The sequence below is a fragment of the Protopterus annectens genome, chromosome 2.part1, assembly GCF_019279795.1.
Source record: "Protopterus annectens isolate FY-2018-M chromosome 2.part1, PAN1.0, whole genome shotgun sequence".
In the NCBI taxonomy this organism is placed as follows: Eukaryota; Metazoa; Chordata; order Ceratodontiformes; family Protopteridae; genus Protopterus; species Protopterus annectens.
This window is the reverse complement of record NC_056729.1, coordinates 220,216,258-220,240,419: the sequence shown is the minus strand read 5'-3', so window position 1 is coordinate 220,240,419 and position 24,162 is coordinate 220,216,258. Positions and strand designations below refer to the sequence as shown.

General features: G+C 38.9%; 1 protein-coding gene and 1 long non-coding RNA gene across 6 annotated transcripts in view; one reads left to right on the top strand and one right to left on the bottom strand.

Annotated features, from left to right (window-relative positions):
* Positions 1–1,050: 1,050 nt before the first annotated feature.
* LOC122794004 lies at positions 1,051–14,046 on the bottom strand. The gene is made up of 2 exons (XR_006363603.1): positions 12,948–14,046; positions 1,051–1,693 (listed from the first exon to the last, which is right to left on the bottom strand). It is a non-coding gene; the product is annotated as an uncharacterized LOC122794004 (long non-coding RNA).
* Positions 14,047–14,178: 132 nt separating this feature from the next.
* The window catches only part of PCDH7 (protocadherin 7), a 1,090,241-nt gene continuing 1,080,257 nt past the window's right edge, over positions 14,179–24,162 (top strand). For 3 of the 5 annotated variants that reach the window (XM_044062098.1, XM_044062097.1, XM_044062099.1), the window contains exon 1: positions 14,180–18,267. In XM_044062098.1, coding sequence (XP_043918033.1) covers positions 15,151–18,267 — 3,117 coding nt within the window. In that variant the 5' untranslated portion in view covers positions 14,180–15,150. Of the gene's footprint in view, positions 18,268–24,162 lie in introns of all 5 variants that reach the window. The other 2 variants (XM_044062100.1, XM_044062101.1) reach the window with 1 other exon arrangement.

Here is a 24,162-nt window from a genome sequence, read left to right as displayed (position 1 = left end):
GAGAAATCTATTTATGTCCAGTAATGGGACCGCATCAACACACAGTTGCATAACACATATGATCACTTAGAAAAGGTTGGTATCATCATAAGGCAAAGAATTCTAGTAAAAAGATAAGCTGGAAGAACTAAACTCAAAAATTGATAAAGCAGGCGATTGTGTACTGAAATGTTCTTATGATCAGATGCAGTGCATGTAAACATGAGTTTAGAACGATCTAATAATGCATGAATAGATCATGAAAAATTATATCCTGAGGATGCTACTGCAAAACTGCTTGATGAATTATTTACTTGTGAAATATGTTTTTGTCAGCCAGCAAATGCTATGATTTCAGATTAGGGGAAAGTGGGGAAAATAAAGTTATCAACTGTTTCACACCCCACATCCCAGCTTACAGTGAGTGACCCTGTAGCAGAATGATTATTCCACTGCAAACATATACCTACTCATCATCAGCAGAGAAGAATGTATTACAAGCAAAGCGCCTTCTCGTCTCAGGTTCAGTGGAACAGGAAATGTCAGCAAACATATTATACGTGATTTTCATCTGTATTATTTCCCTACAATGAACCCATGCACATGGGAGGCATTTCCAATTTTACTTTCCTACATCAGAAGAAATAACTTCAGACAAATGACTCTTAAACAAGAGGTCAGTTATACTATAAGATTTCTGCAGAGTCCTGCATCACATACCTTTCCTCCCACCTCTCCTGACTGAGTCACTCAAGCCTTGACACTAATGAATCAGCGTTTAGAAAAAAAATAATATATTGGGTCCCATCCATACAAAAGAGGCTGAGATTCTGCACCAGGCTTTTGCTGGTTCTCACAATGGATAACACTGTCAGACCAGAGCCAGGCCCATATAAACATGTCAGACATGAACACATTCATTGAGACCCAGGAAGTCAGAAAATTAGCAATAAAAGCACTTCATCTATTCACAAAAAAGGGTCATACATGGCAACTTTGTATTAGAAGATGCCTAGACATTCCAACAAAGCCTTCAGGCAGACAGTTCTTGAAATTCCAGATAGGCCATTATCATTTTCAGTTTTCAGCTTTTATTTGTGCTACCCATAGTACTATAGTATTCAACAAATTATTATCTCTGTTTTATACATGTGAAAAAAACAGTGTAATCGTTCTGTATTTGAACAATTATCTGAAAGTTACTGTGTCCCAAGAGTATTTGCTGTGATTCTTCACTATAACAGTTTTTTATATATAGTCTCTGTGGTACTCCATAAATCGCAACATTTAATGCCTGAACTCTCCAGCTTCAGTCCATTTATATTGACTCAGTTTCAAATGAAATATATTTCTTTCACAGGCAAATAAGAATTCAAAATGTAATGACAAGTTTATCTTGGCAGCCTATAAGACTCAGACAACATATCTTCTTGCATTCTCCTGTTCTTTTTTTTTTTGTTTTTTGCAAGACTCAATATAAGAAGGCCTTGAATATCTAGAACTAATCATGAGATTCAGAAGAAGCATTTATTCCACTCTCATATAAATTTAGGAAAGAAGGAATGTTTTTGGTGGTTGAATCCAATCAGCCTATCCATGCGGATGTCTCTGACTCCCTTTATGGTGTAACAGCAGCTGACAACAGTTTCTTTGGATTGTTTTGGGAAGACTTTTTAACAATCTTCATAGCAAATTATCTTTCTTTCACATCAGTCTGAAAGAAAGAAAATACAGCATTTATTACACAAACAACATTTTTGACACCTCCTTCCAGGTCACATTCAGATTGATATAGGCAATGCCACAGTAACTTGGTACATCAACAAATGGAGGATATCAGATATTCTCAACTCTGCAAAGACACCCTTCTAATATGGTACAGGATTATTCAGCACAGCTGTCAAAGCTTTTCACAATGTCTATCAACATTACAGATCCTGATGGCAGACTCCCTCAGGTAAGGACAGAGATATCTGACTCACAAAAGAAATCTAGATCCATTGTTTTTATGTAGACTGTAAAAAAGTGAGACATACTGTAGGGCAACAGGTGTGCCAGGTATCTAAGCTGTAACTCTAGACCTTTTTTATTCACACATTCCTCATTAGATTATTTGGAAGCTGTGATATTGTCTCATTCACATATAGTTATTCTTTACTATATGCCCTTCCTCAGTTCCCACTTTCAGAAATCACTCCTCAGTGCAAATTAGAAAGGACTAATCTATTTCACATACACTCAACCTGGCCGACATAACCATTGTTTGATTTTATTTATATATTTATTTATTTTTGATGGAACCATCAAGTGTTCATGTGTGCTTTCTACCTCTGTACAGCTTCTTACTAAATCAGTAGGGTAAAGTACTGTATTAGAGTCTCAAAACACTGAATCTTTCAGCTTAGAAGAAAAAATTAAAATCCTCATTAAAAGAATCCGTTATAAGCCTAGTTATAAAATATCCAAAAGGAAATCAAAGACCTACTGCATGAAAATAATTTGATAGGTGGTCGATAGCATTAAGTCGGAGTGAATGAGAGGGTAAGGTTTCATGTAGCTTGTTATATAAGGCACTAGTCAAACATAAGTTAGGAAAAGAAATGAATCAGTTAAACTTGAGATGGCGGGATAAAGAAAGGAAGAAATTTCAAACACTGGAATAAGAGTATCACTTCAAAATGGGGACTAAATTAAATGGCTTACCAGGAATCTGGGACCATCACTTGTTCTGGCTGCAGAGATGGTTTAGAACTTCTAAACATTTATTGTATGTGTGTAATACTGCAGAATGGAAATGCTGGAGATGTGGGCAGACAGAAGATGGTGATGTGCATATGTTTTGGGAGAACAGAAGAACTCCAGAGTGATGGAACGATATCAGCTCAGAATGGGAAAATGTTTTTTGATAAGACAGTTCTCGAATATTGTAAATATTGGTTATTGGGTTTTGGGGTGGTAAAAAAAGGGGTGGCAAGAGTCAGAAAGAATATAATGTTAATAATGGGAGGTTTGATAAAAAGTTATTTAGCTAGAAATGAGAAAAGATGTGCTAGTTGTAATAGAGCTGACATAAGAGCGAATAACATCATGAGTTATTTAAAACTCTGTATGTGAAGGAAGATAGGGAAATCAAGAAGCAGATACATGATAAGGGCTTTTTATAAGCTAGATTCAGTTAGAATGGAAAAACGTTAGTGGGTATCCTACTTTTTCAACTCTGCTGTTGGGTGGAAACGGATCACATTCGTGAATACAATACTGAGGATAGCTCAATGGGCAGCAGGCTTGCTAGAATGAAAAGATTCAATGGGGAGCATGCTTTTGCTTTTAGTGGAAGTACAAGTTAGCTGGTATCATTTTAGTTGTTGCTATATAGTTCAAATGTATTTGTTGTTGATGTTTATCTACCAAATGGGTTCAGCCTTATATTTAAGTCATTGAAATAGTTATTACATATTGATAAAGACTGCATTTTGTTTGTTTATGCAACAAAAGGAAAAAAACTACCGCAAGCACATTATTGCTATGGAAATGGAAAAGAAATGTTCATTTCCCGGATCTCCTCAAATTGTGTAAACTCAGTGAAATACCCGGTTCTAATGATCTTAGATTTTCTGAATCAAACCTATCATACTCCTCTGTTAAAGTATATTTTTCTGCAATTCCTGCTTTTCTGCTTATTTTATTCAGATTGTAGCAAATGTATCTGTTAAGACCATTCTTAAATGTTTTCTAAATCTAAGATCTCTGCTAAGGCATGTCTGTTCTCCATGGGATTTACAGATCATATTAAAAAGACAACTCCATTTGAGCCAACATTAAATATCTTTCCATGAAAACCCTTCTCGTAGGTGCAATAACTCTAGGTCTAAGGATTTCAGAGTATGTATGAAACATGGATTTCTCTGAAGACCAGTCTCTCCTTCCCAAAGTTATCTCAGTCAGTCCGTACAGCACCCAGTCTTCTAGCCAAGATTTTAAAAAGGACAGAGCACACATTTTGTTAATCACAGATGATCACAGACAACTAGGATATCATACCATGAAAATGCATTCCTTTGGGAAATCAGATCAACTTTTTGTTTCCCCTCAGTGAAGGGAAAGAAAACTTACCTATAATAAAGCAAATGTTATCCATGTGGCTAGGTCTACACATGTGCCTTTTGCTATGATATGCACAATACAATCCTCCAAGGCAAGTGTACAATGCTTTCCCCTGGGTCAGCAGCAACTTTAACAGCTTGTTGTATCATGTTTCTGCACAAATATAGTCATCACTATAGACTATCACCCAAACTTTTTCCAAACAGGACAGATTCAAGGCTCAGTCTGGACACAGAACAGTGCTACTGGGCTACAGGAGATTGTGTATCTGTGCACCTCACAGAAAAGTCCAAACACTGCTTGAGATCAAGCACACATATAATGACTTCCTCTTAAATGACATCCATTATAGATGATAATATAGTTTTTTAGGATACTTTCCATAGTAGTAGCTTTCTGATGACCAGTCATTTAACATAAACATTCCTTCCTCATTTATGAGACCCCTTCATATATACTGTGCATCCATTGTTCACAGTACAGCTTTCTTAACTTGTCCTCATGTTTCGGATAGATTTGCATGTTAAACTACTTGAATAAGTGATGGATATTTCTTTACCTCTAATATGCATTTGCTGTTTAACTTTCGGGATGGAAGGGATTACATGCCAATGCTCCTTGCTTACATTTGCACACATGTGGCTATCATCAGCCTTCAGAGGAAATTGGGACAGCATTAAAAATGTCTTTCTTCCAAGGGCAACACAAGGTGAAAAAAACAGAAATGCAAAATGTTATTGTTATATGGCCACTCTGTAAAGACATAAGGTAGACGGTAATGACTCTACATAACTGTACTTTTTCTTCCAATTAGCAAAGGCAAAGATTGCTTTTACTAAATTCTAATCATCCAAGTTAGAATAACAAGGTGACTGATTGCATAGTTTGATACAACTATTCTTGCAGGTACTATTCACAAACATGTCCTCTAGAACTGTAGTGTTTTCTGTCTTAAATTATTCATTATTTACAGTTTCATGCTATCAAATATTTATTAAATTTTGTAGTGTATACATGTCACTTTGTAAAACAGGCAGGGATAAACAGCTTATTATTTTACAGGTGTTTCTTAAGCATTCCACAAGACAAAATATGGCATTACATATGTGCCACTCTAGAATGGTTAATGCTCTTGTACTGCTCACAGAATGATAAGGCGTCATGCGACCATAAAAGCATGGATTGCTGAGGATAAGAGAAAACCTCTCCATTCATGTAGAAAGGCATTGAAGCTGTTTAAATAAATAAATTGTCTTTCGGCTTTTTCCCGGTTAGGGGTCGCCACAGTGGAACTCCAGTCCGCTAATGATTGGTAGCAGATTTTTTTTACGTACCGGGTTACTAGCCCTGACGCACAACCTTCAACGAAGGCATGCTCCATTTATGTCTGCCTCCACACAGAAAATGCTCTAGCTGAGAATCAAACGGGACAACGTCTTACTATGAGGCGACAATGCTACCGCAGCACCACCACCGCAGTATGCATTGAAGCTGTTTAATTTAGGGAAAAAATATGCCAGAAACAGACTACATGTAATAAAGGTTCATATCTGAAGGTATCTAAATTGATCTATACAACAGACAAATGGTACAAGGAACATATGTATAATATTTAAAATATTGAAATGAATCAGGTTATTTATGTTCACATATAAGTGGCATGGTTTCATATAAATCAGGTATAGCTGTTATACAAAATATGTTTTGTATATCATGCAAATTTCTGAGATCACATTCAAATGGATAAAAACATCCAGGTAATAGTCATTCTTAAGACTATAAAGGATTCAAAAAGGTTAAAATATGCAGAGACAATTACAGACACAAAACGCAGTCAAAAAATTTGAAATGACTGAAACCAAAAACTTAATTCCAGCTCTGGAGTATAGCCTCTCAACCCTAACACAGACATGTATTACATAAAAAACAAATTGTTGCAAAAAAGTGTCATGAATAATTCACTGATATCACAACAATTAAAGTTGTGGCAATCAGAAGATCTGAATATTTCTAGAACTGTTATTTCTAACAAAATTCATTGCAGTAATTTTGACCCATTCCATTTGTGGAACTGATTTCTTACCCAGACTCATATCTCACAAAGAAATGTTATATGTAAAGAAGCTGCATTGTCACACAAGGCACACAATAATAATTGACAAAAAAGAAACATCACAAAACAGAAATGTAACACCACTGCCATTTCACATCGTGCAGATGAGAGACAATACTCAAAGTCTTCTGTAAATCAGCATGACCAGCAGTGTTGCTACGTATTCAGAGACAATACACGTTAAACATTACAGTAACCTGACAGACCCATCATAGCAGTATTCCATGTAAACATTCAGTACATCATTTTGTACTACACTGCCAGGTGTACATCTATGGTATTGTTACTGTTACCTACTTGTTCTCCTTCATACAGGTAAGTCTGCTACATGGAAAAGTTTCCTAAAAAGTGTGTTGCTTTGTAAACTTTAGAAGTCACTAAAATTATACTTTACTACATTCCCTTACTACCACATATCCGACTTCTACCTTAAAATGTTTTAAAAATGGAAACAAGCACATGCACGTGGACATGAACATGACAAATTAGACTGTTCGTGACAGAAAATAACAATGTACCCCCCAACCCCCCTCCCCCCTTTATGTATACAGCCTCGACGATGCCACGTGTATTTCATCAGACTCATCTTTGTTTAGAGTGTAAGTGCCAGTTGTTGTATTGTCAGACTGTGCATAGCCAGCGTTTGATATCAGATGAGAGGAGCTTTCAGGAACTAATCTGTCAATTTCCTTCTCTATAGATTACGTTGCAGCTATTTACCAAGCGCGGCAGCGCATCTCCTTCCTTCACCCTACAAAAAAAAAAACATAAATTTGATCTTCAAGCAGAAGATAATCATTACGCTTAAGTCATGCAATACTTGACAAAATGTGATTTTATCTGGAAATATTTCTGTTTGAAAGCTTATGACACACATAATTCAGATGGTTGTGTTCGAATTGTGGGGGGATCCACTACCTTATGGCTTAAAGACACTGATACTGAAACACACAAATCATCTGTGGTGACCACGTTCATCAATACAATGACATCTGATCAAGTGGAAATGTTTGAAGCCGAGTGAACACAAAAGGATACCTTCTGGCACAACATTAAGGGTACACAATGGTTGCCAGTTAAAGAGAGCTGAGGAAAGAGGTAGCAATCCAATTGCATCACTGGGATTTTTATATTTCTTGAGGGAGTAGTTAGTGATTGGAATAGCTGTTAGAGAGAGCGAGAAAAAAGAGTGTGTGGGGGTGGGGGTGCGTGCGCGTGTGTGCGCGGGGTAAGCATCTTATTTTTTTTCTTTCGGCTTTTTCACGGTTAGGGGTCGCCACAGCGGACACCTGTCCGCTCATGATTGGCAGTGGAGTTTTACGGTGTCGAGTTGCCAGCCCGGCGCCCAACCTTCCACAGGAGGCACACACACGCACGCACTTACGCCTAGGGCCAATTTAGGGTGTCCAATAATGCACCTTATTTAAACTGATAGAAGTTTCTGACCTCTATAGCATTTTAAAGCTACTTTTTTTCTAAGATGTTATCAGATTAATGCAACACCGTGTGAATGAACTGCTATCTGCTGTGCTTAAAACAAAGAATGCAGGATGTCAGACGTTGTGTGAAGTTTGATTTTCGTTGTATCGTTTTATTTAGGTAAAATGATCTGTTCTGTTTAGGAAGCATTCGCCAGTGGACCAGCCACTGAGTAAGTTCCTGGTTGTGCGCAGCAGACTGAACATGTCAGCAATGCCAGCCCCCCACCCCCGTCATCGTAATTATTACAGACTTTAACTTCACCCTTTGCTCTTGGTTAGCAAATAGTATTAAAAAGGCTGACCATCCGCTTGCTGTCTCATTCACTCACAGTGAGAAAAGCTGACTGAGTTGCACATGTTTTCAAATTCGCTGACACCCGGTTAAAACACAACAGAATTGTCAGTCAGCTCGCCTGGCCGTGCAACTGTACAATTACTAATACCAAGTGCTGTTGTTCCAGAACGTCTCCCTTGGTGGAGTTCTTGAGTCACAGTGTGCCTGGCTCTCTCAGTCTCGTTTAGACCAGATATTTTTCCTAAGTCTAAAACCATGTACCCTTTCCACCCTTCCGATACGCAGTCCTTTTCCCACAACCTAAGCTACTCAGATATTATAAGCGAACCTTATGGAGAGCGATGCAAACACAGATTTCAAAGAACAGTAAAACGAGCTTTCTGTACATTTTAACTGTAAGTTTGCGTCGTTTGAGTCAGCTCAAAGTAATCACATAAAAAATATACCAAATAAGAAAATGAAATAGACTATATATGGTACATAAAAAGAATAGAGTCCAATAGCATACACAACTGAATTTCTAACTTTTCTCATGCATTCTGAAGAATCCAAGATGCAAGTGCAACACGTGTTTTTTTTTATGAAACACGCACACACAACGTCAGTTTTGCAAAGAAACCTGAACGCAAACACAGGTGGTTGTTTTGGATGATAATTGATGGGGTGGGGAGATGGCACAGTAAGCAAAGGAGGCATGTCCTGCCCTACTTGGAAGCCATCATCAGCCAGTTGACTTTCTTTACCGTGCTTTTCTGGTGAACAGTTTATCTTAACCATGACATGACAGGAAGATGTCCTGTCTGACTGAGCACTGCGTGTGTGTATGGGGGGGGGGGGGTCGTGGGTAGTGGGGTCACAGTGTAAAAGGCGAAGTGTTCTGTGTAGTTCTCTGAGACAGGTGTGCTTTCTGTTAGTAAGTTGTCACGCTAGACATTTTTCTGATGCAGAATAAGTGCCATAGCTCTCAACCTTCCATCTCCAAAATGAGGAACACTAGCCCTCATAATGTTGAACAAATGGGCAAAATGTGGAACAAATACTAATGGCTTACTAACAACTTCAACTAGGAAGGCCATAGGATGGTTAAAATATGCTGGTTTTGCTTATAAAGAAGACCTTTTAATGAATTAATATGATTCATTTCTATTTACCATGGATTTCACTTAAAAAAATTCCTAACACTGAATGTGTGACAGAGTCTTTCAATGTGAAACATTGAGGAACTTTGAGGAACATGAACTTTTTAAGACCCCAAATGAGGTACGTTCCTCATAATGAGGTACACTTGAGAGGTATAAGTGCACTTCCAACACATCCCAGACAATGTGAGTTTAGTCAGGAGTACTTCTTACAATGTAAGGGGGTAGTCTGGCATATTGTTTGCTGTCTACGAAGTACATTTTTCTTGACATCAATTAGAAAATTCCAGCCTTTCCAGGACATAAGTATGTGACGACAACAGGTAAAAACTTGCTTACAGAGAGATTGCTAATCCAAGCAGCAATACCTGCATGTGTTGTAGATTGAACGCCAAAAAAAAAAAAAAAAGAAAAAAAAAGTCCATGCATTTATTAAGTGCTTGGGAAGGGGGGCAACATTTTATTCATAGATCTGTGGATTCATAGGTTAAGTACTAAGCTAGCCTCCCGTATGGGTCATTTCAAGCCTGGCTAATTTCCCTTCCAAATGTGATAATCAAATGCTGTATCTTGTGAGTATGAAGTAAACACCTTAACATTGTAGCCCCCTTATACTACAACTACCTTCCTCTCCACATTTTAATACCACATGGGTTGTGGGCAGCAATAAGAGGTTGTGAGAACCAAATGGAATTTTCTGGCTACATTCCTGATAAAAGGTGCTTATGTCTACCTCTCTGCTATTCGGATTTTCGCAGAATGTTCAAATTTTCCCTCTTATTATTGATGTATTCCTTGGGAACAAAGTGTGATTTTCTGGTAAATCATTGATGATTGAAGTATCTAAATAATGACATCTGAGCTTCAGATTTCATATCCTTCAGAAAATGCACGATAGCATAAATCTTGTAATTCTAGCAATTTTCCCAGTTTAAAAGGGCAGTATTTAAAATCTGTCCCTATTTTGGGATTTTGTCTCCTATTATTTAGGCGTTCCACATCACCAGATCCAGATTTCTTGTGCTAAGAAGTGTGTGTGTGTGTGTGTGTGTGTGTGTGTGTGTGTGTGTGTGTGTGCGCCTACATTTATACTATATTTTCCCAGTTTAAAAGGGCAATATTTAAAATCTCTCCCTATTTTGGGATTTTGTCTCCTATTATTTAGGCGTTCCGCATCACCAGATCCAGATTTATTGTGCTAAGAGGCGAGGTGTGTGTGTGTGCGCGCGCGCATGCATACATTTATACTATATTTATAGTAAGCTAATCTTCATGACCTGGACCACATCTGTTGAGAGGAAGGTACCAGTACATGAACTCGGTGTACATTTTGGAAATTACTACCTGCTGTTCGGTTGGGGAGGGCAACATGGACGTTGTTGTTCTATTCTCTGGCAGGATGGGGGAAACTACAGTTGACTAATGAATAAATCGAGTATGTAGTAATGCTTTTTTACTGTTACCTACATAAATGTTTAGGTCACCTACAGATTACAGTTAAAACTTTTCTTGGAACAAACACAAGACTGGAGGGAAAACAGAAACAATGTCGCTACCAAATCTTGTCTGTCTGAGATTAAGAATAAAATATTAATGTTCCATTGGATGGGGCAGCAAATGAAGCAAAAAGTTATTAGAGCAATGAATGTTTATTATAATGCTATTTATCCAATAAATACCTTACGGCTTTAGCGATGTTCTGCAGATCCGTGCCATTGATCAAAAGGCAGTGATCCTTAATTTACAGCACAGGAGAACGGCGCCCTCATGGGGAAGGGGCAAAGTCTTGGAAGTTGGTGTGAGAGTCCAAGAAATCCTTGCTGCAGTCCTAACTCCATCCACAACCCCTTTTCCCCATTTTGCCCATGAGGTCTAGGTGTCACTTACTCCTAACTCTGACCTTGGAACACTGTTCTTTATGCTTGTGAATAAGTGTGCTGGAGACGGTTATTTAGGAAAGAATCTTACTTTAGAGCAAATAAAAGGGTATGTAATTCAAAGGATTGCTGTAAAATTTCCTCATAATTTTGAATTTCACTCGTTGCGTTTTTAAGGGGCGTGGTTTGTAAATAAAGCGGTCATTTTTCATTGGCCAAAATTATAACTGTTACCCGCAAAGTGACTTTAAGGTGTTTTGCTTTATTTCAGCAGTAACAAAAGACTGGGTTAGGGTCCAATCAGATTCAAACACAGGATATCATAGCATAGGATTCAACATAACATTCTCATAAAACTAGGAACAAATATGTTATTGTATTCCTTTGGAAAAAGCATCACCCTGTGCTACAATTTAAAAGTTAAATTAGGAGGCTTAGAAAAATTTGGAAATTGTACCTTTCAGCCTTACCTAAAATGTTCGACACATAGTGACAAAAGGACAAACTGCAGGACACACGACTGACTATGAGAAAGGAAGTGTGTGTATATACCTGCGTGGGTGTGTGTGTGTGTGTGTGTGTGTGTGTGTGTGAATATATGCACATAGATGTATATGTATGCATACACATCCGGATAAATATGCACCTATACATATGCGCGCGTGTAATATTTGCAAATTGCAGAACATCGTAAATTAATATGAATGCAGGGTACTAAAACGTATTGAGGTGTGTGGATAACGGGTATATGATTTAACAGTGCGGATAATTTTGATGTCCACCAAGAATAACTTAGTCTCATGCAAGTGTGTAGCCAGGCATACTCTTTGTACAAGTGCACATTTTTCTTTGCATCACCCAGAAACACTTTAGCTTTTTCAGGGTATAAATGTCTAAACTAATGCCTCCAGTAGCACATGCATAACTTACTTTCAAAGATGCTTGTTAAACTAAAATCAAACGCTGAAAACGACTGTGTGCATTTATTGACTGCTAGGGGGCAACATTTTGAAAGCTGTGTCATTTTTTAAATGCCAGGTGGGTTGGGGGCCAGTAAAAAGAATTTGTGAGTACAAAATGGAATTTTGTGGCTACACCCCTGGTCTCGTGCTTGTCACTTAAGAGCCACACTGTAGATGTTGATTTTGACCACATCAGGTTTCGCACGCGCTACAAACTCTTGCTTTCCATGCGCGCTTCAACCTTTTAACGTGCGGTCCTATTTCCGCGCGTGCGCCCTTAGCAGCTGATGCTGCAGATAAAAATTGAAATGCGTACTTGTCCGGGAAAGACAGAAGCTTTGAGCTGCTCCTGGTAAGATGCGCGGTACAGTATTGCATCTGCTCTCTCTAGCAAACAAGCCCTTACCCACATATTTTTTTCCTAATTTTGAATAATGAAAACCGGTTACCCTCTGTTGGTTCTGGTTACATGTATATCGTTATAGCGATCTACACAGAGTAGCACAGTCAAGATAAGGAAAGGGGAAAGTGCAAACTTTAACCAGAAGAAAGTGTTAGGAAATATGTTTAGATATTATTAATACACTCCTTCTCTCTCCACGCTTAGGAAGCAGTAAGGAGGACTAGTAGACAATGTCCCGTTGATAATTAGCATCCATATTATTTACTGTCGCATTTCCATATTACCTTACCACATTATTTGATACAATTATATGAGCACATGTATATAGCATAAACAGAGATACGTTGGAATAAGCGCTGATGCAGCAGATTACATCAATCCTAGTACCGTATGCAAACCAATACCTGACGCGTTGGGGGTGCAGAACTCCTTAAAATAGATACTGTTTTCATTAGGAGGAAGAGAGAGGGCAAATCGTGTAGCAATGTCCGTTGCCTCCCCCTCCCTATTCCTTTTTTAAAAAAAAACGTGTCAGATTACTACCTTAACCAGAATCTCTCACTGACCTCGAGTTATGACAGATAATGTACTTACCCTCTCCCTCTCTCTGTCTCTCTCACAGGGTTGCAGTGTCCTGCAGTGTTCAGAAGCAGCATGCACAAAGCATGCCTTGTGTTCTTCATACAAGCAACGTTTCATTTTGGAGTTTGTTACACCATTAATTTATGTGCTGAGTCTGTGAGCTATGCTGACCCCTAAGCATTTCGACAGTCTTTAGTAAATCACAACAGTTGGAAGAAAGAAATCTTCCAGCCTTATAATTCCACCGTAAGGGTGGCTGGTGATCTGTCACAAGGGATCATCAAAAACCAGTAATGAACTAATGTGGGGTATCAGAAGCATCCTGAGATTTCATCAGCTTTAGCTGGTGATGACCCGTGCCTAGCTAGAAACTCTGCCATCATCAGACCGCATTCTGATGGACTGCTTCTACCAGTGCTTCTTTTCTGGTGTGTAAACACTGATAGTATTGTAAGGGTAACGTAAGGGAATGTCCTGGTGTCCACTTGGTTTGAAAACAGTTTGCGAGTATCACAATCATTTTATGCTGGGAGTCAGGCCATGCAGTCCTGTCTTCATCTCAGAGTAAGTTATGAACTAAATGAGAGCACCTACACTGACATGAATGAACTCTGCTTTTCTACGTGCTTTCTCTTGTGCTGTTGCTGCGTCAGGGAATCCAATCTTTTTTAACTGCTTATGGGGGAAGCGGTTGTGTTACAGCAACAAAGAGCCAAGTGTCAACTCAGCAAAGAAGCCGTTGCTTCGATGCGTATTTTCTGCTTTCCAAAAAAATACATATATAAAAATATCTTACAGCTTTTGCATTCTGATATGAGCTAGAAGTCCAAATGAAAACGAGCTCACACTGAGAACACCGTCTTGTCCATTGTATTCATGCTATCCCACGTTCTGGAAATAAATCATTTTGGCTGTTTTTTTTTTGCTACAAATTCTTTGCCAAGGGAACATTTTCGCATCCGATTGCTTGCTCATGAAGTGTATAATGCAAGGCACGGCCCACTGTCCACCTTCTTGAGTGTACAAAAAAAAAAAGCTGACCGCCCTCATAAATAATCGTAATGTTTTTACCCTTTGAACTAAAGAGAGAGAGAATTCAGATGTGGTTACCTGCAATGGGACAGGAAGTGAAGTGAGAGTACGTGTGCATGTATCTGGATGTAGGAGAGTGAGTGAGAGAGAAAGAGAGAGAGAAGGAGGGAGGGAGCCAGGGAGGGAGACTGCAATATCATTTGTGAATCGCACAGAGTGCTGCAGATACAGATTGCTAACACATGCAGTGCAAATGCAGGTAGAGAGAGAGAATGAGACGAGCCGTATACTAACAAAACTGCAGATGCATAACAAACTTCAGCCAGCGAGATCTGCACTGCTTGCTATCTTCGTCCGGAGACCCCAGTTGGGAAATTATAAATACTGCTCAGAAGCATTTCATAGCTGCTGATTTTTTTTCCGTTGCCGCCAGTGAGTACTTTGTTTTAGTTAACTCGCTCCTTGGGTGCCTCTCTGAAAACGACTTGAGACTGATTGAAGAAGGTTTTACTACTAACGGAGCGAAGGCAGATTTTGACACTCTCCGTAGGCAGTGTGCGGAACTGGATGCCCGCAACCAGAGGCAGAAACTGGGGGTCCCCAACCAGTTCCAGAAGCTGAAGTGTGGCTCTGTGAGTAGGGCTGCTAGCTGAATAACAAGTATTTGTTTTAGAAATCACAATAGCAATTGTTAAGCTGGATTTCGTGCACTGCAGCTGAAGATGCTAGATGATCAGCTGGAAACCATTAAGCTATGCATTGCATACTTGGACAAAGTAGAGTGCACTGAATTGGTGCACAAGACAGAACCGCCTCTGGATTACTGAATCAAACTACCGAGTAGAGAAATGCACTCAAAAAAAGATCCAGGGCTTCGGTCAGATTTGTCATTCCCGGAGCACCGCCTTCGCTAAAAAGTGATTAGAATTAATCAGCAAAGGAAGCAAGTCATATTTGTTGGGCTAACCGTCTGACATTTGTGCAATTCGTGGTCAGGGGGACTGCAGATATTAAAATATACAAAACTTAAAGCCATCAGTGACACGTTTTTTTATGCTGCAGTGTATATAGCTGGAACAGTATCCAAGAAGACTGCATCTAACTGTATCGGAAGGGAAATTTCCTCCTGACAGAAGAGACGTTGCTACAAACACTAGTTATTTGTTTTCATCTAAGGAAAACCATGAAAACTCTTGGATCTGCCAATTGCTGGTTTTGCTGGCTTTTCCTGGCGCGGCTGTCCTTGACTTTGGCGGCCGCAAAGCAGCTGCTGAGGTACCGGCTGGCCGAGGAGGGACCAGCCGATGTCCGAATTGGGAACATTGCATCGGATTTGGGGATTACAGCTGGCAACGGGGAGGTAACTTTTAGTTTGGAGTCGGGCTCTGAATACCTGAAGATCGATAACATCACCGGCGAGCTGAGCACCACTGAGCGTCGGATTGACCGGGAGAAGCTGCCGCAGTGCCAGATGATCTTTGATGAAAACGAGTGTTTCATTGACTTTGAAGTATCTGTGATCGGCCCGTCGCAGAGCTGGGTAGACCTCTTTGATGGTAGAGTGATCATTCTAGACATTAACGACAACACCCCGACATTCACTTCCCCCGTGCTGACTTTGGCTGTTGAGGAAAACCGATCCGTAGGGACACTCTACCTCTTGCCCACAGCTACTGACCGCGACTTTGGCCGTAATGGGATCGAACGCTATGAGCTGATTCCAGAGTCGGGAGAAGGTTCTTTTACCCCAGGCAGGCGGGGGCCGGCGGGCCCCGGAGGCCGAGGAGCAGAAACCGTGGAAACCGCCCCCTACCCGGGGAAGCGGAGGACCGACTCGGAGGGTAAGAGCAGTGTGTTTGAGCTGCAGGTAGCCGATACTCCTGATGGAGAGAAGCAGCCTCAGCTCATCATCAAAGGCGCACTGGACCGGGAGCAAAGGGACTCTTACGAACTCACTCTCAAGGTTAGGGATGGTGGGGATCCCCCGAGGTCGTCCCAGGCCATTCTCAGGGTCCTGATCACCGATGTTAACGACAACAACCCCAGGTTTGAAAAGAGTGTGTATGAGGCGGATTTAGCAGAAAACAGCTCCCCTGGTACCCCAATACTGCAGCTCAGAGCGACTGATGCAGACGTAGGAGTGAATGGGCAAATAGAGTACGTGTTTGGCGCTGCCACCGAGTCTGTGCGCCGGTTGTTGAGGCTGGATGAGAACTCCGGATGGTTGAGTGTCCTGCATCGCATAGACAGAGAGGAGGTGAGCCAGCTCCGTTTCTTTGTGACTGCTAGGGACAGGGGACAACCACCTAAAACTGACAAGGCAACGGTCGTATTAAACATCAGAGATGAGAATGATAACGTGCCTTTTATAGATATTAGAAAAATTGGCAGGATACCTTTAAAAGATGGTGTGGCTAACGTTCCAGAAGATGTGGTCGTGGACACACCAATAGCTCTTGTACAGGTATCTGATCGGGACCAGGGGGAAAACGGCGTGGTTACCTGTACAGTAGTAGGAGATGTCCCTTTTCAGCTTAAGCCAGCCAACGAAGCTGAGATTGACCAAAGCAAAAAGAAGTTTTTCTTGCACACATCGGCACCCCTGGACTATGAACTTATCAAGGAATACAATATTATCATTGTAGCAGTGGATTCCGGAAGTCCAAGTTTATCTAGTAATAATTCTTTGCTTGTGAAAGTTGGGGATACAAATGATAATCCACCTATGTTCTCTCAGGAGACAGTAGAGGTGTCATTTTCTGAAAATAATGCCCCTGGAGAAAAAGTGACCACTGTAGTTGCCACCGATGCTGACAGTGGGAAGAATGCTGAAATTGCTTATTCACTGGCTTCCTCAGTTGCTGGCATCTTCTCGATAGATCCCGATTCTGGGGACATAACCATCAATACCAATTTGGATAGAGAACAGCAAGACAGATATGAATTTACAGTCATTGCCAAAGATAAAGGTATTCCAGTCCTTCAAGGGACTGCTACTGTGGTGGTTCAGGTAGCAGACAGAAATGACAATGAACCAAAATTTATGCAGGATGTGTTTACATTTTATGTTAAGGAAAACCTGCAGCCAAATAGCCCTGTTGGAATGGTTACTGTGATGGATGCTGACAAAGGTCAAAATGCAGCAATGAGCTTATTTATTGAAGAAGACAGTGGTATCTTTTCTATAGAAAATGGCACTGGTACAATTTTTTCCACAATGTCCTTTGACAGAGAACAGCAAACCTTGTACACATTCAAAGTTAAGGCAGTTGATGGTGGGGATCCCCCAAGGTCTGCCACTGCAACTGTTTCATTATTTGTTATGGATGAGAATGACAATGCTCCCACAGTGACACGACCAAGCAACAGCAGTTATACTGTGCTTCCACCTGCAAGCAACATACGCACAGTAGTGGCCACAGTCGTTGCTACCGACAGTGATGCTGGTATAAATGCAGACTTAAATTATAGCATTGTCGGAGGAAATCCATTTAAGCTGTTTGACATTGATTCCACAAGTGGTGTCATTTCATTAATAGGGAAATTGGCTCAAAAACACTATGGACTCCATCGTATTGTGGTACAAGTAAATGACAGCGGTCAACCATCTCAGTGTACCACTGGACTGGTTCATGTGTTCATTAATGAAAGTGTTTCCAATGCAACAATAGTTGAAGGTCAGATTCTAAGAAGTCTGAGTATTCCACTTACTCAAGACATTGCAGGGGACCCTAGTTATGACTTAAGTAAACAAAGGCTTAGTATTGTTATTGGTGTGGTTGCAGGAATAATGACTGTCATTTTAATCATCTTAGTGGTGGTAATGGCTAGATATTGCAGACCAAAAAACAAAAATGGATATGAAGCAGGAAAAAAGGATCATGAAGACTTTTTTGCCCCTCAGCAGCATGATAAGTCTAAAAAACCAAAAAAGGACAAGAAAAATAAAAAATCCAAGCAGCCTCTGTACAGCAGCATTGTGACAGTCGAAGCTTCTAAACCCAATGGGCAGCGTTATGACAGTGTAAATGAAAAGATGTCAGATAGCCCTGGAATGGGACGGTATCGGTCAGTTAATGGTGGCCCAGGCAGTCCCGATTTGGCAAGACATTACAAATCAAGTTCACCTTTACCCACGGTTCAGCTTCACCCTCAGTCTCCCACATCTGGGAAAAAACATCAAGCTGTACAAGACCTGCCTCCAGCCAACACTTTTGTAGGGGCAGGGGACAACATATCGATTGGATCAGATCATTGTTCTGAGTACAGCTGTCAAACGAATAACAAATACAGCAAACAGGTATGATACTATCTTTAAAAACACTGATATGTTTATCTGTTTATATATGGCATTAACATATACGTGTTATTTCAAACAGGCATTTCTGTTTTCACTCACATTATACATACTCAATCAAGTTCAAATGCAAATGAAACCCTTCCAATACTGATTATTTCAGAAATAATTCATTTCTGAAAATTCTCCCTTTTTCTTCCAAAAGTTCAAGTGGTACAATTCATTCAAATATCTGAAATTTAAATTAAACGTGTTGAGCTTCTCATTTTTATGTGTATATTTCAAAGTGAGTCATACCTTTGAACTTCTGACTTAGGTCTTAACTGCTGCAAATTAAAACCCTCTCTTTAGTCTTTTACTTTAAAATATGTGTATGCTTGTGAAGGTGTTTATGTATATGCATTTGTATGTATTTATGTCATTGTTTCTGCCTATATGTGTGCACGTGTGTGTGTGTGCATGTGCACATGTGTGCACATGTGAGTGCATGTGTGTGAGTGTGTGCGTGTGTGTGTGTGTGTGTGAGACTGACAGAAAGGAACAGATATGGAGAGGCAGTGAGATGGAGGGAAGAAGACTGACAAATATTTTCTCTTAGTCTGGGTCTCACTTTACCTAGAAAGACAGCTTATCATTTCAGTAACATTCTGTATCTAAAAAAAAAATATATATATATATATATATATATATATATATATATGTATATGCGTGTGTGTGTGTGTATGCTTGTGTGTGTGTTATTAAGTCTGTCTGGCCGATGTTGTACTATTCTGGCTCATGGTCTGTGTGTAGCTAGAGCCTTTCTTCCATCATACCTCTATTCAGTCAACTGAAATTGCCTTGTTGCTTAAGCATTACAGTTGCTATGTATTAGTTTTGTCCAGGTAGTACATGGTAGCATATTATAATTCATATTATCTGCAGTATCTTGAAACCAGCAGTATGTATGTACTGCAGTAATAATTACATGTACTTACTTAAACTATATAAATGCCAAACCATCTATCTTTGCATTATGTTTTGTGTTCTTGCTTAAATTGTGAGCTAAAGTTGGATTTATAATTTGTGCCCCTAGCATAGCTTTATGACATAATTGCTGTTAGCATCTCCAGCTAGAAAATACTTCACAGCTACATGAGTTGCTAGTGGTATTCAGTTTATGGACAACATGTGTTTGTAGCTGATCAGTGAAGAAAACAAAGCCTATATGGTATTGCCTGTTTAGCAGTAGCATGTTGCATCACATTCATTTAATGTTTATGCCATTTCATGAAATCGATCATTGTAATTGCACAAACCTTGTTACAACTATGTCCAAGGGTACAAATCAGCACAAAATAAAATAATGCATGCTCATTTCTTTTCGGCTGTGAATGTATGTGTGCCAACAGAAAAAGTGTATGTGTTTACATGTATGTATGTCTATGTGTGTTGTGTGTGAGTCTGTGTGTGTATATGTGTGTGTGTGTGTGTGTGTGTGTGTGTGTGTGTGTGTGAGAATGTGCATTTGTTAATGTATAAATGTTCACTTGCGTGTATGTGTGTTTGTGTATGTGAATGTGTGGGCATGTGTGAGTGTGTGCCTGTATGTGCACGCATATGTGTTTTACCTGTTGTTGATATAGTTCCTATTTATATACATAAATGACGTTTACAAAATATAATTTTTATCAAATACCACCAAAACAGGAAATCACTTTGTTTTTGTACAAAAAACCTGAGCTGGTAGGAATTATTCTTTACTTAGTTACTGGAGATAAAATAAATAATCAATTTGTAAGTGAAGGAAGCACTGTATGCACTAGAGATTAATTGTATGAAATCTGTCTGATGTCACATCTATTCAGTATAACTACTCACACACATAACTTCGTCATCTTAAGTTTAAGACAATATAAAATACCAGTGTTCTAGAAACTGATCCAACTTTAGTCACATAAATTATAGCTTTACTTTTCTTCCTTCAGATTATTGAGAAGTTTGTAAAGAACAGTTAACCTGAAAATGACTGGTTGACCTATTACTACTTTTAACTTTCAGTCTGAAATTTGAAATAATTTTGCAAATGTCAGCTGCAGCTTGTCTGATGTTTATGTATGGATATAGATTCCTCTGTTTTTTTTGGTTTTCATGTATTAAATATGCATTTGAATTTTTTTTTTCTTGTTGTGCAGCTTTTTACTGTTGCCCTGGTGAGGTGAAATAAAGCAGTCTGAATTCAAATCAAACCATGCAAAATGCAATGTATGTAGAACACTTTAGTTGCTACTCCTGCAGTCTATCACATTTTCATGCCATTGAAAAGCATGCTTTGAAAGGAAGACCAGGAATGAAAGCATAATATTCAAAATATTTATATTCATATTCTGACGTTTGCCAGACAGCTAATGATGTAATGTTGTGTTCATTCAGCTGTCAGCATTGCAGTAGTAAGTAAATGTACTTAAGTAAAATATCCTTGCTCTGAAGTGTACGGTGACATAGCTTAAGCACTACATTACCTTATATTCAGTTGAAGCTGGTCAGTGTACAATCTGTAGGTATTTACACAATTTACACAGACTCATACTTGTATTAAGTTTGGTCATATTTGCTGATATCGCCAATACATGTTTTAAATATAAACCACAAGTCTTATTTAACAACCGGTTTCCTTAGTGTGTGCTTAGTTCTGCCATGGCACTTGAAAAATATGAGGCATTTCTTTGCATTTAACAGCATCCATTTTAATGGAAAAAAGCAGATGTCATAAAATGTATTACTTGTACAAAATGGTGAGGTTCTGCATATAAAACCTAATATCCTAGACATTAGATGGCTCCACAGGAAAATATGCTACATTTGTACTACATTGTCTGCTGTACTTAGGCTTGAGTGACTTGGAATGTGTGTTATGTTATACAGTGCAGACTAAAATGTATTAAGATATGGTAAACACATGGTAATCTTGCATTAATGTCAATAACCATGTTATTTTGCAATTCCCAGTTCAAACCGTCTCTACTTTGATATATAATATAGAATATAGTTACTTATTTTGGCAAACATTGAAGGGATGGTAGGAAAATATGTAGCTGGAAAACTCTATGTTGATTTCACTGGGAAGACATGGAGAATTTAAATGGTACAGCCAACTTAACTCCCCTCCACAAAAAATAAATAAATAACAAACTACAACTGAATGCCGTATCATGCTGTTTCAGTGGCATAAAGCTGGTGTTCATTTCATATGCATTGTATACTATTGAAAAGTTTGCTTGTTGTTCATAGGTTTTCTTTTCTGTGGTTTGCAAAACACAAGAGGAAAGAGTTTGATGTCAAGTCAAGGGGTTTTATCCCAGTCTTTTCATATATTGTATGACATTTGTTTATCAGTGTATCATGCTTGATATCAGAATCTCAAATATTCTTGCATATTCCTAAATTTGTTCTGTGTGTTTTCTGAATGCTAAGTATTGCACATACACTTCTTCACCTGGCAGCATTTTCTTTTAGTATAACCAGCTTTATGTAGTTAAACATTAACTTATTTCATGTCCACTTTGGAGATAGATATGGTCTTAGTTATTGTGTGTGTTCACTTTGAATGAACTTTCCTTACACATGTATGTGTCTGTGTGTGTGTGTGTGTGTGTGTGTGTGTGTGTGTGTGTGTGTGTGTGTGTAAAGAGAGAGAGTGTGCGTGTGTGTGTGTGTGCGTGTGTGCGTGTGTGCGTGTGTGTGTGTGTGTGTGTGTGTGTGTGTGTGTGTGTGTGTGTGTGTGTGTGTGTAGAGAGAGAGAGTGTGTGTGTGTGTGTGTGTGTGTGTGTTTTAATATGGGCCTTCGTGAAGTCTAAAATGTATATCTAATAACATGACTATCTATAAAGTGTGAAACTGCTTTTCTTTTTGTTGGCGTGGACATGACTGTGTGGTCCAGTCTTCTACTTACCAGGATAGTATTACTAAAATAATGTTTTTTAAACCATGTTTGCAGTGGCTTAAGCAATTCTATGAACTTTTTAAAGATGGATATATGTGTGGACATGTGTGTGTACACACATGAAAGTATGTGTGTACTCATATGTTTGTGTGTGTGTGTGTGTGTGTGTGAGTGTGTGTGTGTGTGTGGTGGATGTTGGTCATGAATCACATCACTAGTACAATGGCCTCCCATTTCTGGTACATGCCACATTCACATACACTTTCACAATGATGCATTTAACCTGATAACTGGTGGTGGTCTGTCACTTTAAATATACTGTATTTTATCATATCTACCTGAATGCATTGTAATAGGACAATTCAGTTCAGGTGCTGGGTTCTTAAAACTGGGAACCAGATGGAATCTTACCCTTGCACACTGTGTGACACTAAGCATGTCATGTACCCAGCTCAGACATACTTAAACGGCCCATGTCTTACCAGATTAAATGCTTACAGGCTCTGAATAATACTTTGTAAATAAAATGTGATATATTCCACCATTAAGATGTTAATACACACTGGAGAAATTGAAGGTGATTTCTTATTTCCAGTATTTTTTCACACTTGGATCCATCACAATCGCATAGTCATACAGAAATGCTGACTCTTTTCATGTTTCACCGCTAGTAAATCATGGACACCATCACTTGGTAAACATGACAGTGACAATTCCATCTTTAGGATATTGGAGCATACATTACTTCTTGCAGTAATACATATGAAACAAGTGCTACACAAGGAAGAACGCCTTCTGTATTGTTAACCTCCCTAGTTATGGGTCAGTGGGTCAGTATGTGATGGGGTCCAGTACTGTTACATGAAGACAGGTCACATCTTCACTACCATACTGTGATGATGCATGTATAGTGCTAGCTGCAGCATCTTTTATGGTGTTAAGGCCTTTAACAGCAGCACATTTCTCTTATATCTGACCTGTGTTTGGCTACCTGAACATTTTCCCTAGAAACCTCATTTAAGTCATTACAACTAGTAAAAATCCATGTCAAAAACATTTTTTGTAGTCCTCCACTGAGGAAGAATTATAGAAATGCATCCCTTTTTGCATGCCAAATGCATTAAAAGTTACTTCACAATTAGAGTTTCCTAAATTATAGAAAATCCGGGAGACATTTCACTTTTACTGTTCCTGCTAAAGACATTACCATTACAATGTTATTTATGTATGTAATGCTGTGGGTGACTACACAGTAACATCATAACATGTGTAACTTAACATGCAGTGAAAATGGTAATATATATCATTTATGTAGCAACTTTAGTATTTTCATATAGTCTTACAATGGGACTTTAATCACACTGGTGACTTCATTTTTCATAGTATTGTTCCAAGGCCACATATTAATAGCATGGAAGCAGATGCATTTTATTTTCACTTATTTGCCATCAGTCCATGATAAACTGTAAATGATTCAATAGCTATTCATTTTAGATTTGTTAAAAAGAAAAACATAATGTATTTCCCCAATTCCTTCTGATACAGTTTTTTCAAGCACAATGTTTTGAGCTCAGGCAAGTTTAAAGAGCAAGATAAAGCATTTCCTGTGGTCCAGTGGTACAAGGTTTGATTTCGTCAGCCTCCACTGACTAACTGTGTGACTCTGAGTAAGTCAGTTAGCCAGACCCTGCTTCTAGGCTGAGTCTGAAAAAGGTCCACGGAGATCAGTGCTCTGCCGTGGAAAACAAATACAAATGTATAAATAAACAATGAATTAGACATTATACCTTTGACGACTCATTCACAAGCTATTATACATTTTGAACATCTCTGTATTTTCTAATGGACTACAAAATAACTCCAATAAGCTATAAATATATATAAGTGTATGTGGTATAGTAGCAGTTCAGTGCATTCCATATTAACTGTGCAATGTCTCCAACAATAGTATATCTGCACTATTCTAACGTATATAT